The sequence below is a fragment of the Trematomus bernacchii genome, unplaced genomic scaffold (assembly GCF_902827165.1).
Source record: "Trematomus bernacchii unplaced genomic scaffold, fTreBer1.1, whole genome shotgun sequence".
Lineage (NCBI taxonomy): Eukaryota > Metazoa > Chordata > Actinopteri > Perciformes > Nototheniidae > Trematomus > Trematomus bernacchii.
In genome coordinates this window covers 13,829,089-13,847,894 of record NW_022987720.1, presented here as the reverse complement: position 1 = coordinate 13,847,894, position 18,806 = coordinate 13,829,089, and the positions used below count along the sequence as shown (strand labels likewise).

General features: G+C 40.8%; 1 protein-coding gene across 1 annotated transcript in view; it reads right to left on the bottom strand.

The window, feature by feature from the left end:
- Nucleotides 1-214: 214 nt before the first annotated feature.
- LOC117493109 (gap junction gamma-1 protein) overlaps nucleotides 215-18,806 on the bottom strand; it is a 39,002-nt gene continuing 20,410 nt past the window's right edge. The window contains exon 2 of the mRNA XM_034143528.1: nucleotides 215-1,720. Coding sequence (XP_033999419.1) covers nucleotides 215-1,666 — 1,452 coding nt within the window. The 5' untranslated portion in view covers nucleotides 1,667-1,720. The remainder of the gene's footprint in view (nucleotides 1,721-18,806) is intronic.

The following is an 18,806-nucleotide window of genomic DNA, read 5'->3' as shown; positions in this document are numbered from 1 at the left end:
TTTCAAGTTAAACAGTGATAGCCCAGACAAATCAAATTGTCAGCTGCAAAAATCACATCTTCTTCCACGCACCTTAGTACACAAACACACTTCTTCTCCAGCTTGCAGGATTCTTAAAGGCACTGTGGTGTTTAATTATCCCAAACAAATGTCAACAACCTGTAATCCAGTAATTTAAATATGCAGGATCTCCATACATGTCATGTTTCAGGGATTAAATCCATACAGAGGGCTTGCCCTCTCCCGATTTGCTGCTGCTGCTGTTGCTGCTACTGCATCCTCCACTGCTGCCTCCTTTCCCATGCTTGAATCTATGCTTTCTCTCTTTATGTGGCTGTGGCTGAGGCTGTGCCTGTATGATATTACTTTGGGGCTTGTCATCCTGGTTGTCCCCAAGCTGCTCCTCTGCCCGGTGCTGCTGACTGTATGCCTGGATAGCCGCCTCCAGTTGCTCATGAGCTTGCTGGATCATGTCTTTGTTCAACGCAACGCGGGCCTCCCCTCCAGTAGGAAAGTTATCCTCATTGCTACCAAATTGCTGCTGCTCTTCCTGGGCAATGTTTGCCCGGTTTTGCTTGCATGCCATTTTAGCGTTGCTAAGGTCTGTGTATGGCATCTGTTCTGGTTTTACCACAATGTTGTAGCCAGGTGGAGCTGATGGGGTATTCCAAGAAAAGGGGTAACCAACATAATCTGCAGGCCCATCTCCACCCAACCCTCCCTCAGAGCCTGCCTCAGGCCCTGTCCCCCCTACTGGACCCTCCACACCTCCATTGGTGCCCAGCAATCCCAACTGGTACTCATCCTCCTGAGGTGGGCAGCGCCGACGGCGGAGAATATCACAGATGGTACCAATCCCCAAATGCAGCATCTCCCAGATATTGAGCGTGAGACAAAGAACAGTGACACCATACATAATGCGCAGAAAGATGGTCTTCTCTGTAGGCCGCGAGACAAAGCAGTCAACGCTGTGGGGACAAGGTTTCCCCGAGCACACAAATACAGGCTTCACACGGAACCCATACAGCAAATACTGCCCTGCAAGGAAGCCTGCTTCTAGCAGTGTACGAATCACCAGTTGCAAAACGTAAACCCTCATCAGCCCTTCATCTCTTATACGTTTCCGCCCATCATGGCGAATTTTGGGTCTGGGTGTTGGCTGCAATGGATCCCGCAGCCTTTTTGGCGGCTCGATCTCTGGCACCTCATAAATCATGGGATCGTCCTCTTGGTCATCCTCCGCCTCCTCGATGCCCCGGTGCTGCTGTGCTCCAAAGAAGATTTTCCTGGGCTTCCTGTGCGTGTATCCCCCTCCTCCTGTTCTAACTGCAGCAGAGCCACTTCCTCCTTTGGCCTCATCCAATCGTGCAATTTTGTTGACAGCATAGCCCATGTACATGAGAGAAGGCATAGCAACCAATATAATCTGGAAGACCCAAAAGCGAACATGAGATAGAGGGGCAAAGGCGTCGTAACAGACATTCTCGCAGCCCGGCTGGCCAGAGTTGCAGACAAATTTGCTCTGTTCGTCATAGTAGATGGACTCTCCCCCAACGGCAGTGAGGACAATGCGGAAGACGATGAGCACGGTGAGCCACAGCTTCCCCACGAAGGTGGAGTGGTTGTGGATCTCCTCCAGCAGCCGCGTGAGGAAGCTCCAGCTCATGGTGTCGCTGGACAGTGGGGCAGACAGTGTCCCTCTCTCACCTGTTCACAGACTCTGAAGAAAGTAAAGGAGGAGGAAGGGGGGAACAAGAGGGAGAAAAAGGAAGACATTATGAGTTAACAGTCAATAAATGCAAATGTCCAAAACATTTTATTAAAGCAAGCAAAAAATAAATAAGCAAGGTGGGGATAGGGACGATTGAATAATTGCTTAAAATCAGTGTTCTTCTCTAGCTCAGGCAATTCATAAATCCGTAATTTGATCCGTTTTATTTTGCACATGGTATACACACAAGGAAGTTCGAGCTCAGTGCCACAATGAGGTTGCTGTGAAGTTTGGGAATGTATGGGGAACTAGAAGACGAAGCAGGGTGGAAGGAGGATATCCGTAGAAGGCGAAATAATCCAAATAGGGAATTTGCTATCGTAAAATACACACACACTTTATTTAACAGCCTATCTCTTTTTGAAGAATAAATCCTCTTAGTGAGCCTTCTTCTGTGTGAGGTGCAGTTTTCAGGATTGTATTAACTTGACTGGTGTGTTCTGGTTGGGAACTAAATAGCATTGTGTTGTGCTTGTTGTGCTTGTGTGTGTGTGTGTGTGTGTGTGTGTGTGTGTGTGTGTGTGTGTGTGTGTGTGTGTGTGTGTGTGTGTGTGTGTGTGTGTGTGTGAGCTTGAGCACAGTTTAGGAAGAGAGGGACATGTTGCCTATGTAGGTTATGTCTAGGCTCCAGGCAGTCCATCCAAACCAGCAGAATCAGCAGGTGGCCAGGCACAAACTGTTGGAGCGGGGAGACAGACAGCAGACCCACATTAGCTGAGGCAGTGAGGCTGAACCCAAACACTGCTGTCCCTTTGGGGCGGCTTTTGGGTATGAATATGACACCTCCACAGTACTTTCCCTGTTATGAACCCACAATAGCGCATGGCTTATTGTCAGCTAGACTGAGAGGAAAATCGCAGCATGAACACTAGCTTAGTTTGGGGTCTAAAGGGTTTCCAGGGACGATATCCTTACCAATCAGTTGGAGAGCTTAGCCGGAGTGAGCTGCAGTTGCAGCAGGATGGAAAATATAGCTTGCAGAGACGACCATGGGCTCCCAGACCTCTGCTTTGTCTCTACAATAGGAGCAGAGAGGGTGGGAATGTTTTGAAAAGGCTTGCGATGAAACATGTGTCATTTTGATCGCTGTGACCATATAAGGATATGACTAGGACACAGAAGGAAAATATCAGGAATTCCTATCCTGCATATTACCCACATACAGTAAGAGGCCAAAAATCACGCTTCACGCTGGAGTCCTTATGAACGAGCTCACTGTGAGCATCTGTTAGCGTCTGTGCCCGACATGTATGAGTAAGCAACAAATGCCCGGAATGGTGCGTGAGGCATTCACAAGGACACAGAGTCATAACAGAGTCCTTCCATGGTCGAGCTCTGTCTGACTTTTCGAGTATTACATCGTTTCATTTTTTTGACATACCTCTACTGTGCAGCACAGTTGTTCTTCCAATAATAATAACCAGATTCGGTCGCAGAAATACATTACACTGCAAAACGTTAAACTCCTTTGGTTTAATATAATCAAAGTTATTGTGCTGTTCAATGTTTGAGGGAAATTGCTTAATTTTGAGTGCATCTCTGTTTGTTTTTCCTATATATCATGGCTGTCATTTCTGTTATTATTAATTTTATTGGACTTTTGCGAGTTAGTTATGACTTACTTACTTACTTACTACTTATCTATTTTTCTGATTGTGCCTTCAGGCTGAGTAGTTTTGCAAGTGCATGCTCTCTCATTTGCCGTGCCAGTTATATGTTCCAGCTCTTTATTTAGCTCTTTAGTTTACACCGGGGGAGAATTTAGTCTGATTTGGGATCTTCATGATTGAGAAAAACTTTCCCAATAGTTTTCCAAAATGTAATTCTTGGGTGTGATGTAACAGGGACTTTATTTAATGCAATTCTTTATTTTGAGACCCAGCTAAAAACAATCCATGCACATCCAAAAGAGTCCTTTGATAAAGCTTTATTTTTTCTTTGTAGTGTTCTCAGTGATTTTGTGCACCAGGAACTGTGGTACTCCCTCCTAACCAGAAGAGGCACTCCAGTCCAGCCTGTCGTGTGCCTCGGCTTAGTACTTCTGCTACCTGTGCCTCATATAACCTGCCATTTTGCTTTCTCATCCAATTAATGTCTGCGGGAGCTATTGGGCCAGTTAGGGGTAAGAAACTCACTTTGTGCATTAAGTTACTTGTGTGAGTAAGTCTCCCGAATACCCCCCAAAAACACAGCAAGCAGGCTTTCTGTCTGTTACTCTGATATAAACAATTTGCATCAAAGTGGTGGAAATCATGCCAAACGTGAAAACATCTAAAGCACATCAGATGTAAATTCCAAAGTCAGAATAGAAAACAAGGAAAACTCAACAAAGGTCATGAATGTGTAATAATGGGTCATTGAACTATCAGTCTCTCAAATACATCTGAGCACATGATATAGCTCATAGCCCTTCCAGAACAGTACTAGGTTAAAGGTCAACAAGTTCACTTCCTAAGGGGTGGACTCTCTACATCAAGATCTCATGCACCTATTCAATCAGACAGTTACAAATACGGTTAGCGTCACTGGAGGGATTCCCCCAGTCATGCGATTTCATCCCTCGGGATCCAAAAAGACTCACATCCAGACAGACAAGCTGACACACACACACACACACACACACACACACACACACACACACACACACACACACACACACACACACACACACACACACACACACACACACACACACACACACACACACACACACACACACACACACACACACACACACACACACACACACACACACACACACACGGTCAAAAATAATGTGGAGTAGAGACACAATGTCCATGTACGCAAATAAACAAAAGAATACTGGGACTAACTGAGGTGCTTCTCTTCCACATTACTGACTCATAAAGAGGCCACAGCACTCCAGCTGGAGCGCCCAGGGTCGGGAGGGAGGGAGGGAGGGACACCAGTAGAATGAGCCAACCATGGAACAAACAGCAACCTCTGCGGGGGACAACTGCAGGTGAATGGGGTTCTTAACTGTTCAACGGGAAGACTTTCTGTTACTGAACACACATCATCAAGGGGAGTCCTGAGCAGTAAGAGGTGAAGGTACAGGACAGGTCTGCCAATTCATGGTGTCTGTATATCACGATCCTGCAACAATAACTGTCCTTTAACCTGATCAAATACCAATCTTTAGAAGCAATTGGTGCATTAACATGCTTCAAATTTGTATCATAAAACATTATAAGTATAAGTAGTAATATGGTCTTTTGAAAGCAACATTTTGACATTTCCTTTGTGAAATAGTTGAATGTTACATGTTTCATTAATGTTTCGACTAGGACGTACTCATGTAAAGGTTCACTTTGCATGGTAATGCAGGTTGTCTGTGCTAAGAGTCTCTGTGTTAAAAAGGCCAGTGGCCAAAACATTGTTTTAATAATAATATATATTTTTTTTTAATTAATAATATTAAAACAATTCTTTCATATTTTTAAAAGGGTATATATCTTTCCATTGTTTTGGCGGACTAGCACAGTATTTGTAAACATTTTTCAGTAGTCATTTTAACTATACAATTAACACATGCAACAGGGCAAATATCCAAATTTGCAATGCAAAAGATGAATGGAGATCATGATGATCTTTGCGAGAGAAGGCAAAGAATATGCAGATGTTGGATGTCACGAAAAATATTTGCAGAGTGTTGAACTGTTAATAAAATGCATTTTTGATCATGGTGAAATTTGAATCTTGATAAAATTAGACTTGAACAATTTCTGTCTGTATCCTTTCCTCTCTCCGCTTCTCCGCCTCTACATTGTTTGTGTACATATTACTTCTTGGCTTTGACACACAGAGAAACACACACACACACACACACACACACACACACACACACACACACACACACACACACACACACACACACACACACACACACACACACACACACACACACACACACACACACACACACACACACACACACACACACACACACACACACACACACACACACACACACACACACACACACACACCACACACACACACACACACACACACACACACACACACACACACACACACACACACACACACACACACACAACACACACACACACACACACCACACACCACACACACACACAGGCCCTGGAGATAACGACCGCACAGTAAAGAAGCTTTAATGAGTGTTTGTAATGGCATTAGATTTATTTTCCTCTGGATGAACTTTAATCAAGTGAATCACATACATACAGTTATGTACAAAGGAATCGTTTAAAACTGCCTAAAATATTATTGTATATCATTTTATATTATTTTGTGGTGTGAATAGATAGTTATCTTATTCATATTATTTTGTTTCTGGTTATCTGTTCATCTCAAGCAATAGATAAGATAAACGTCCGTACTGATGTGGCAGCCATTATCCATCGATCAGCTCACAGCAATTATTAACTTTTTGCCATTTTGCAGAATATGTTTGTCAGTATAGGCTTGGTGTTAACATTTTCTATTTCACCTTTATGCTAATCATCAAATAGACCTCTTTCAATGTTATAAAAATGATTGTGAAAAAGATCTTAGAGCAGATCCAGCAGAATGAAGATCTGGATGTGGATGATTTAAGTGTCTATAAGAACATCTCATTCATTCTAGTATTTCACATTAGAGCCAGTCACAAACACAAACGCTTCCCCTGAACAAAAATTCAACAAAAACATAAAAGAGCTAAGAGAGAACGAACTGGGACCTCTGAGCGTGTTCTGTTAGGGCTGATGTTCCTCTGACTGTCATCATTTGAGGGTCATTACCACAGTGCCCTCTTCCTCTGTTCTGCCAGCGGCATGCTCCGGTTTCCCTGATGCCCCTCACAGCCTCCACCTTGTCCTGCACACACCGCACGTATCAGACTAATCTGCTCATGCAGTCGCTGGCCACACATCTGTCCATGATAACACCCTTGAATGCCAATTCTGGGTTAAATTGTGGCCGTTATGATGACAAGAGACACCGTACAAAACCAACAAATTAATACAAACACACAAACACAGACATGAAACTTACTTGCAGAATGATCAATGCATGACATATAAATAAATTAGAAATTCCAAAAGTCCTAGTAGACAGCACACCCAAATGTGGGCCTCTGGCTCATAAAACGAGTAGCGGAAGACATAAAGGAATTCAAATCAGAAAACCTCACTGGTGAGAGGTATAGAAACAGAAACCTGAGCATTGTAGTCACGGAACCTCGGCCTGTGAGAAGATCTTGAGAGGAGGAAGTCTTTGCTGAAATGGATGAACACTCTTCATCCTCATTTTTGCAGGATTCAGAAGGTTCAGAACGAGCATTAATCTCTCAGTATTCCAGGGAAACAAAATAATTCCCTCATTAACGTTGTCCGAAGGGGAGAAAGACAAAGGTAAACTGGTTCCATAAGTTACAGGATGAATCTCTGAGGCAGGAGCAGCGTCGCTGTGTGCATCTGTGCTTTTTATTTAGCTTCATGCGGAAAACATGTAAATTGCCTTTGTAGTGATGTTTAGTTCCAGAAAAGATTACAAAACGTTTAGGGAGATAAAGCACTGTGGATAAAGCACTGTGGATAAAGCACTGTGGCCAGACCTTGTCTATACTTATCCCTTTCTCAAGAAGCCTGGCTCCCTTTCTATTTGAGTTTGTCTTCACTTAAAACCACTTTCAAGAGTTTAAATACAACAAAAAACAATCACACGCAGAAAACAAATAAGCAGTAAAATTATAAAGCAGCATACTTACTCTACTCCTTCTTTCCCAGATACCAGGTACTTGGTCCTTTGTCTCTAAACCTGAAGCCCGACATCTCTTTCCCTTTCTTCTCACTTAGCATGCTTTAAAAACAGCCCTGACTTTGAATCAACAACAACATCGAGACAGCAAAAACTCTAAACAAAACACACAGCTCTGCAGACTTGTTCTCTCATGAAGAACCTCAGTGTGTGTGCTTAACCAAGTGTGAGCTCTTCCTGAAAGAGAGAGGGATGAGGGAGGCAGAGCATCTTGCCTCTCTCCCCCTGGTACTCAAAATGGTCCTCACTTACCCCCTCATCCCCTTACAAACTGGGTCATGGTTGGGGGTGGGAGTGTGTGGGTGGTGGGGTTTTAATACCCCCTTTGAAGGGTGGAGGGAGGTTCTGACTGAATGACAGTGATACACTGGAAGAGGAAGTATGTGGTTTTAAGGGTAACACTAACTAATTGACGTTGTGAGACCTTTGGTCTGGCTTTCAGGCTTTAGAGAGGCAAATTAACTTAGATATGCAGGTATATTTGAATGGATACATGTTGGATAATAATTAACAAGAAATTGCAATTTAAAAAACTACATTTTCTATTTTGACCTCAAAAATCCAGCATCAGTTGGTCAAAATGCACAGAACTATTCAGAACAACGGCCATTAGTTTTATACCAAGTCCAACGTGTCAAAGCAAAACAAATAATTGATGCCCAACATGCTGCATGTTATCAATGCCAGGAGGATTTGGGGTTCTAAAAGAAGGCCAGTGAGTTTAAAATAAACTAACAACACTAGTTCACACTGAAAGTCATAGAGGACATTTTTAAGTCTTTGAGATAAAAGTTGGGATTCATCCTAATAAATAATCCTTTGACCCTAGATCTTCTAAATGTTTGATGTAAACCAGACATACTGCAGTTTCTGCCTGCAGATATATAGCCCTCGGTCATAATCCTAACCATCATGTTCAGCCTCAGCATGCCCTCAGCTCTCCATCACTCTGCCTCCTCTCTAATGCCCTTTCATTGAGTTTTAATCATGTAACGCTGTGAACAATAAAAGTTGTTCGTTTGATAATCCACTCACCAGCAGTGGATGCTCAAATTAGTTCTGCACGCTATCTCAGCCTCTTTCCTTATCCCTCTCCTCTAAGCGGACCAATGCTATCACCACATTTCACAGATCATGTGCTGAGAAATCGGAGGGAATAAATCCTCTTTAAATTCATATCACGTCTATCAAAGTCCACGGCTTCTGTTTAATACATTTTGCTTTAATGTACGGCTATCACATTTTGTTTTGATCAATGTGAAGTTGATAAATGGGTAATATTGGTAATAACCTTGAATAATGTGACACCCCTTTGATGTTAATATTTTATTGAGCACTTTCTTCAGTCATGAGGATTTTTATAAAAAAGGGTGATAAATCTGATAATGATTTTGTTGTCAATCAGAATTAAGGCCTTTCCTTTGTGGCTATGAGTGTTTCGACAATAAAAAAGACCGTTTACAGTATAGTTCACATTGTGAGCTGATAAAATAAACATTGAAACTTAATAAGGTGGGATTTTGATTGAGCTGTTGATAAATACTATCCTCTCCAAATCATTTTTGTGTTTTTGACATAAAATTGTCCAAATCCCAGTTCGATGGGCATTTGATATCCCACATATTGTGTGACTTACTGTAAATATAAAACAGTTTAGGTTGTTGTGTACTCTCTTGTATGCTACAGTAAATCAGTATTGGCCTACTATGACAGGTATACATACTTTATGTAATAATTAGTATGGATTTGGGACACAACTGCACCAGCGTTAATATAATATGGCAAATCCGAGGATTATTGCTAATAGTTTGAATCCTAAAAGTTATGATCAGCTCTTAAGACAACTCTTCATAACCAATAATGCTGTAGTTTCTTCTGTTGCCATAGCAGTCTCTATTAACGACAAAATGCTGACTTCCTCACAACAATGTATTTGACAGAGAACCTAGTTAATGACGCGGTGCAAATCGCTGGACTCTTTACTGGCGCTGTAACATACACTCTTTATCCTTCGGAGCTATGATAAGATGTAGAGATTACTTTGTGTAGCCTGGTGGCCACTGAAAGTTATTCACTTTACAGGTATAAACATGAGAAAACCTGCCTGCGGAGATCAGACTGGCAACTCCTTATCCGTATCCTTTTGAAAATCATATCTGTACTTTTTGTGCTTTCATTGGGTTTGTGGCCTTTACCTTCTTTTTTATTTTATTGATGATTTTAAAGATATTATATTGTTGTATTTTAGTCAATTAATGGTGGGGTAGGTAATTTTGGAGAAACCAGCTTGAGTGTGCTAGAATTTGAAAATACACAGCTGGAAAAAATCTGCCACTTCCTTACAGAGCCCCTCCTCCAACACACACAAACGCGCACATGACCAATGAGGGCACGAGATAAGTTTGTGCACAGATGGAAGGCTGACAGGCAGGTAGGCCATCCAGTTATTTTAGCCGGGCCGGCTAAAATGATTGGTCGTGCTTTTTACAGATGAAATATTTGTATGGATTTTTTGTCAAAGCACTTAAGATATTCATTGCTATCGGGATGTTAAGAGCATTCCATGGAATATAACAAAAAGTGTATCTCGAGCCGGTTTCTCAAACTTACCTACCCCACCTTTAATGTTGTATAACTTAAAAAATGTTCTCTATTGTTTTTACCATTGATGGTTTGCACTTTGTACAATTATTTAAAAGATTGCTACTGTATATTATATTACATTACATTACATGTCACTTGTTAGACGCTTTTATCCAAAGCGACTTACATACTCAATACTGTGGACAATCCCGACAGGAGCAATTTGGGGTGAAGTGTCTTGCCCAGGGACACAACGACATGCTGACTGCAGTGGGGTTTGAACCCCCTGACCCCCTGATCCCAACACCAAGGCTCTATCCACTGCGCCACACGCCTCCCTATATGAATAAATACATTAAATAAAAGAACATTTTAAAATTATTATTATTTGGGTAAAGTGGAGCGCAATATACAATCATCGTCTTTCAAATGTCAACAGGTGATAATATATATTTCAGAGCTAACTGTGGTATTTTATTCTTTGTGGGAATATAAAACACCTTCAGTGGGTCCCATCCATGCTGTATGATGTATACATATACAAAATAATTGAGAATGCATAGAGGCGCGTGTCATTTGATTACTCACAGGATATCAATGCATACATTATACATGTAGTTTAAAAACATGAGGATCATGTCAGATTATTAAGCAGAACATTTTTTTATTTTCTCCTACTGCTCGGCACAAAAGCAGGATCTTCACTTCTTAACATTTGAACCATCTTATCAACACTCAATCTCCTGCCATATAAGCAGCCTTAAAAAAATATGCAAACATCAGTATGTCATTAAACAGACTGCTCTTAGATGGAATAAGGAGATTGGGGTTTCTTTAGTCCCATAATCCTTCAAACTGTCGGCATAAACCAAGCTAATTAGGGCCCGAGCACGAGAGTGCTAGGACCCAACGGTGTCCTAGCACGAAGTGCGAGGAACCTATTGTTATTGTAGGAATTATTCTTCACTATTCTTCCCGTTCTTAGAACCCATTTTTGAGGGCCTTAGGACGCTTCAAAAGTTGTATAATTTTGCACAGACGCCAGGACCGGTGAAAAATGTGACATTCTGGAGTCAATGGGTTAAAATTGTCCAACCTGCTCGCTAGCGCCACCTATGAAAATCCCATTTCGGAGTCGCACCGTAAGTCAGAATGACCTGAGATTTTGCACACTTATCCGTCTCGACCGGCTCTACAAATTATCTTCTTGAACATCTAAGCTCCGCCTACTTTTATTTGTTTTGAATTAGCATAATGTTCAAAACAGTGACATATTCACTTACATTTCAATTTTTTGTTTTTCGACACCAAACTTAGTATACAGCATCTGTGAGCGTCACACACATTACCCTAGGAAATGAGCATGTTCAGTCGATAAATATGGCTGCCATTAATCAAAAGGTATTTGCAAAAAGGCGGGGCTTAGAAAGAAATGCTCATAACTCATCAACAATGTATCAAAATATCACAGATTTTGGTGAATAGGCACACCAAAGCATTTTCATTTTGGACTATAGGGGGCGCCAAAAACACCACTAATTTATAACTCAAGAACGGATGGACAAAATCATTTTTCGAAAAAGTCGTGGGCTCGTGTGTCGTGTGTCCCAAAAATCATAATTTTTTGTTAAAACAGCTCAGTAGCGCCCCCTATTGTGTGGTAGTCACATATAGTTTCTCCGAACTTCACGAATCTTGGTAAAGACATTCCTCATGGAATTGTGGACATATTTCTAATTGGCTTCCATTAGCCCCGCCCCCCAGAAAGTTGGCAATTTTGAACAATGTACGTTAGCTCGTAAGCTAACGGAGAATGTACCATTTTTGACGATTTACATGTCACAAATTACTCCAAACTACTCGCATACAGTTTTTCCGATATTCACGAAACGCAGTATACACATTGCTATTATGATTGCGGACACATTTCAAATTAGCTTTTATTAGCCGCGCCCACCAGGAAGTTGGCCATATTGAATGTGCGTTTTTCATGCATTTTAAGCACATTTTTGCGAACTCCTCCTAGGGAAATGATCGAAAAAATTCCAATCCAGGACAAGTTCAGCTCATATCCAATGTGATGCTAAATTGCGAAGAAAATAGTTGCCAGCTCAATCGTGGAGGTCGTAAGCTAACAGCGAATACACAATTTATGACGATTTACATGTCGCAAATTACTCCAAACTACTCGCATATAGTATTTCCGATATTCACGAAACGCTGTATACACATTGCTATTATGATTGCACATATTTCAAATTGCCTTCCATTAGCCCCGCCCCCCAGGAAGTCGGCCATTTTGAAAAATGTCTCCATTTCAGAGTGGGAGACTGATTGGTAGTTTTTAACCTGTTAAGCCCGAGAGACCCCGGTACCGGGGCACTGCCGCAACATCTTGCAGGAAACAGTGTCTGAGGGCATGTTCATTTAATAAACTATGAATGTTTTATATCCATGTAACGGGAAGAAACTCATCTAACTGATCTTTTTTTTTTTTTTCAAAATAAAACCCACAATGCTAACACTGAGCCTCTGAATTAGCAACGAGCGAAAAATGCTAACACCTTACTGCACCGAAAATCACTCACAAAACCTTATTATTTATCTCTTCTCTACATCCATGACATCGTTTCACATCGTGAGGTGACACAGAATCGTTGGACACCCACATTATCACTGAATTATACGAAATGGCGACGTTATAAGCAAAAACGGACATCAAAACAGGTGACGCTAGGTAGCTAACAATGCTAACATTTTTACCTTGGCTCTGTAGTCTCTCCAAAGTGGTCTTCAATGGCATTAAAACGATAAAAACGCTGCTGAAGTTAATCCATAGGTTAATCCAATGTGTCTGTGTCCCTTTGAAATGATTTCTGATAATCCATAAGCATTAAAACTGCTTTTCCGTTTCCAGATGTCAAAGCTAGAGATAGGTTCACTCTGATGGAAAATTACATGCGCGAAGCCCCCACCTTTTCTCTTCACAATGAGTGTGTGTGGGGGACTCCCCCTTCGATTCTATTGGCTCTAACGGTCAGAAAGAGGTGTCAACCATCAAAATCGAGCAAGAGGGGCCAGAGATATGGAAAATCCACCCAAATGACCCCAGAAGTGGTTTCTTTTTGCTAAATCTCTCTAAAAAGGTCACATGTCACTTGTTTTGCATCAATCTTGATACAGGGTACTTATTATATGTTGTACTTTGGATTCCTAAAGCTTTTAGTCTACCTTACCATCATCCAAGGGTAGTTTTCACTATAAGTACAAAATAATATTTGGACGGACACTATAATTTACAGATTTTTACTATGTAAAATCTGAATTTTCTTTAAAATAAAAAACATCTATATTGATTCTGACTTTTCTACATCCAACTCACAGGTTTATCATTACTTTGAGAAAAAAGATTATTAATTTAACCCTTTTAGAAGGGAAGATATGGTCATTTGTTCTGGGAATGTCATTTTCGAGCCTGAGACCTGAAAAACAGGCTCAGGGCTTAAGAGGTTAATGTGCAGCACTGTAAGCCTGATAGAGCAGTGCCATTGTGACTTCCTGGGAAACATCTTAAAGATGACAAAACAGTACTCATCTACATTTGAAGTCAGGAAAACTGACCTCCAGTCCAGAGTTTAATCTGATTAACAGACTTCCTGATGTGAAAACTTCCGAGGACTGACTAAACTCTGACAAATAAAACTACTGATATTTGTAAACACTTCCCTGCTATGAAGTAAATGTAACCCACTTAGAGTTGTGTCCAACACAAACATCATTTTTCAACTAGAGGCTTACTTTATCCCCAACGTCACTGTTTTGGTAGCTTTTACCAGTAGAGCTCCTTATTAGAGGCGACTGAGAGCACAGTTGTCAGCTCAGCGGTGATAAACGGTGCTTTACTTCCTTTTAAAAACCCTACTAAAAGTACCACAAAAGCCACATTCTCATGAGTCTGTTGTTAATAATAGGCTGTTGAGCTTTTAACCTTATGTACTGTGCTTGTATACAGAGCCTGTTTTTGGCATAGGCGACATAGGCGGGGCGCCAGATCTGGGGGGGAGCTGCGCTGGTAGCTCTGGGAGGGAAAAAAACATTTTTGACCGTTGGTGCTCATCCTAATTTTCGGCCTAGATGTAACAACATTCATAATTAAGTAAATGTAGCACCCTTTTCACCCCGGTTACACGTTTCATTTGCCCTGTACGATGGGCGCTGTAAGTGATGAAAGTGGGGGCCCGCAGCTCACAGCCAAAGTGCGAGTCAGCGAGGGAGAGAGAGAGGGTGCACCGGTGCCGGCGCTGTTGTTATTAGCATCTGGTGCTAGCAGAGGTGGGAGTAAGTCCTACATGTGCAAGTCATGAGCAAGTCTCAAGTCTTGACCTACAAGTATCAAGCAAGTCCCAAGTCACTGTGGTGAGAGTCAAGCAAGTCAAGTCAAGTCATTGCTCAGGTCAAGTCAAGTCAAGTCAAGTCATACGAAATTCTGATGAATAAGCCCAGTTTCCGCATTTAAATCAGTTAAAAGACAGTGGTTATGAAAATGGATTCAACCCACACTATGATCTTCATTACATACACAGTTAATCATTTGAAATCTAATTTAGACCGATGACAATCATATTAGATTCATATTAACCCTAGAACTGCAGACAATATAGCTAGGATTTAAAACTCAGTTAATTGGGTTCATTTTGAAATTGCTTCAGTTTATCATCATAACAGATCAAAAAGTTCAGATTAATTTTACAATAAATCAAGGAATGATGCACTTCTACAAACAAAAACAACATAATTAAAACATTTAAACAAACTACTAAAAGTAGATGAACTACATTATTCAAAAGTTTACAGTAACTTCTGATAATAACACAGGGGAAATAAACGAGGCATCTCTTTTCCTCTCTCTCTCTCTCTCTCTCTCTCTCTCTCCTGACAGCCCGTCAGTATCAGGGTTAGTATAAATGAATCCCTTGGCGGTTCTAGTGTTCATTTACCGTTTTGTCTTCTCTTTGCAATGCTTAATCGATTTGAAACCAAGTCTAACGTAGCTTAAATTTAACGTTAGCTTTCTAGCTAACACAACACATTCACGCACCTTTCTCTGTGGGTTTTTTTGTAGTGACGAATGAAGTTGGATGTTGTGGTGGTCCTGTCACTGATCTTTATGCTGCAGACCCTGCATACCGCTGTTCTTTTCTTATTAGCGTCATCGACAACATAATCCTTGAATCCAAACTTGACTATTTGTGGAGTAACGCTAGCCGCTGCCATGTTAACTGACACTCCTGCCGTCTAGTGGGTTGCCAGGTTTGCGCGCACGGCGCTATAATCACCCAATCACATTTTTCGAAAAAACTAAACGTAATATCTCACTACAAAAACAAACGCAAATATTTAATTTTAAACAGTCAAGTCCTTTCAAGTCATCTGTCTCAAGCTTAAGTCAAGTCTCAAGTCATGAATACCAAGTCAAAGTCAAGTCAAGTCTTTTATCAATGTTAGTCAAGCAAGTCTCAAGTCAAAAAATATGCGACTCGAGTCTGACTCGAGTCAAGTCATGTGACTCGAGTCCCCACCTCTGGGTGCTAGCTGTTCTAACGGATATTAGAAGAAGATGAAAATTGACAAAACATTCACAACTTGGACTGGAGCGCTTGTTGAAGTTTATTTTAAAGGATTATTATAGATAGATAGATATAGAATGTTGTCCAGCTGTCATTGTCACTGGAAACTTACCTAAAAAGTTTTATTGGCTTATTTTAACTAGCATCTAAGTGAAGGTACTACTAAACTGTGGGGGACATGTGGGGTACCTCAAGGCTCCATCTTGGGGCCTCTTCTCTTTAACATCTACATGCTACCACTGGCTCAGATAATGAAAAACAACAAAATAAGTTACCATAGCTATGCGGATGACACACAAATTTACGTAACAATTTCACCAGGAGATTATGCTCCAATTCAAACACTGAGTAAGTGCATTGAACAAATCAATGACTGGATGTGTCCGAACTTTCTCCAATTAAACAAAGATAAAACTGAGGTAATGGTTTTTGGAGCCAAGGCAGAACGTATAAAAGTTAGCGCTGAGCTTCAGTCTGCAATGTTCAAAACAACAGATAAAGCCAGAAATCTAGGTGTAGTCATGGACTCTGACCTGAGTTTCAACAGTCACATTAAAACAGTTACTAAATCAGCCTACTATCACCTAAAGAACATATCTAGGATTAAAGGACTAATGTCACAGCAGGATTTGGAAAAACTTGTCCATGCTTTTATCTTCAGTAGACTCGACTACTGCAATGGTGTCTTTACAGGCCTCACTAAAAAATCTATTAGAAAGCTGCAGCTAATTCAGAACGCCGCTGCTCGAGTCCTCACTAACACTAAGAAAGTGGATCACATCACTCCTGTTCTGAAGTCTTTACACTGGCTTCCTGTGTGTCAAAGAATAGATTTCAAAATATTGTTGCTGGTTTATAAAGCTTTGAATGGTTTAGGCCCAAAATACATGTCTGACCTACTGCTAAATTATGAACCATCCAGAACCCTCAGGTCTTCAGGGACTGGTCAGCTTTCTGTCCCCAGAGTCACAACTAAACATGGTAAAGCAGCATTCAGTTATTATGCTCCGAATATCTGGAACAAACTCCCAGAAACCTGCAGGTCCGCTGCAACTCTTACTAGTTTTAAATCCAGGCTGAAGACTTTTCTTTTTGCCGCTGCTTTTAATTGAACTATTCACATCTTAAACTGCACTGTAACTTTTAACTTTTATTCATGTATTTTTTCTTTTAATGTTTATTTTATTATCTTTCCTTTTTAATGACTGATTTTAAATGCCATTTTTAAAATGTCTTCCATTTTTGTAAAGCACTTTGAATTACCTTGTGTTGAAAGGTGCTATATAAATAAACTTGCCTTGCCTTGCCTTGCCTTGCCTTGCCTAAACTGAAGACAGTCAAAATCAATGCTGAGCGTTGCCATGTGAACGGTGATGCACTTACTTAAGTGGATTTGAAGGTAATGTGATTGGATATAGCTCAGGGGGGAACAAAAGAACAAACTTCATCAGAAACATAACATCTTTTAACTTAACTGGATGAAATAAAATAATGTTATCTCTATTTTCTCAAGATTTAAACACAGTGTAAGCCACACTGAAAAAACTAAACCGTTGACTTTAATACATGTATTATCCTAGTTCTTATGTTTATTAAAAAATTAACTGAACCTCTTGACACTATCTGCATATTTCGCATACAGTCACACATGAGTAGCAGTTGCTGTAAACTATATGTGGGGTGTAAATACTAAAGTGGCAACGGACTTAAAATAACATAGACGGTACATTTTGTTGAGGCCTCCCTTTCTTTGTTACAACTTTGTAGCTGTGGATTAGATCTCAGAGGCAATTCAGGATAAGTCACTTTGAACTGTTTCACAATATTATATTTGTGTTTTTTCTCAAGCAAGAGAAAGACACATATCTTGTTTTAAGAGAGCAACCAGGAAGCAAGAGACTTTCTTGGTGTTTGGGCTGGGTGATCATCGTCCATTAGGCGCTTTCACACCAAGTACTTTTCCCAGGAATAGTTCCCGGAACTCTTTAATTCCTGAACTATCTAGTAGATCGCGTTCACACCAGAATAAGTCCCTGAGGGAGGATTACGCGAATGAAGCCGCTGACGTCACTTCTTCTTCTTCTGCTTTGGGTTTACTGGCAGTAAATTGCCAGAAGCGCCGACACCTCCTCATCACTCCACCGCTCCCACACTTTATTTTGTGTTGCCATAAGTTAGTCTCTCTCCGTTGGTGCGCTGGGCTAATGCTAATGCTAATAATGCTAATGAGAGCAAATAAAATGGCGGCTTCACAAAACTTTTCGGAGTTTTACGGGGCGTGGTTTGCAATTCGCCCAGCCAATCAGAAATTGGAACCTTTTCCTCCCCAGGAAAGTACCACCTCTCTAGCGGGGACTGAAAAGGGGAGAAAAGGTTCCAGAGAACTAAGTTCTAGTTCCAGATCTTTTTGGTGTGAACGCAATGTCCCAGGAACTATCTGAACTATTCCTGGGAAAGTACTCCGGTGTGAAAGCGCCTATTGGAATGAGTGTTTGGAAAACATTAAGCCTCATTACATCCACTGGTATAAGTCATGGGCCAAACATTTGACAGCAAGTCAGGAGGTCTCTTGTTCAACTCTGACTGCCTCCCTTATTCAAACACTGATAGTAAACGTCGTTTTTGTCTCGGTGCATCCATATACAAAATGTGAGCAGACTCAGTGAGAAAGCTCTGTAGGTAAAAATGTGAATTCATTGAATGATACAAAACAAATTATTTGTTGAAAGTTGAAGGATCAGAAGAGGTCCCAACATTAATGTAGTAAAGATAAGGATGTTCAAATCGTAAATGCTCTCCTTGGCACAAACTGTTCTTGTAATTATGTTTTATTTATGTTGATCATTGTTCTACGGCATAACTGCAGGACAACAGCTGTTCACAAGATTTACAGTCATGAAGTACATCAGTTGTTTGGCAGTTTAAAATTCCTAAAATGAAAATGAAATCTATAGTATAATATGACACAAGGAAGTAATGGAAAGAAGTCATGCTATGGTTTTATCCCTTGGTAAAACAGT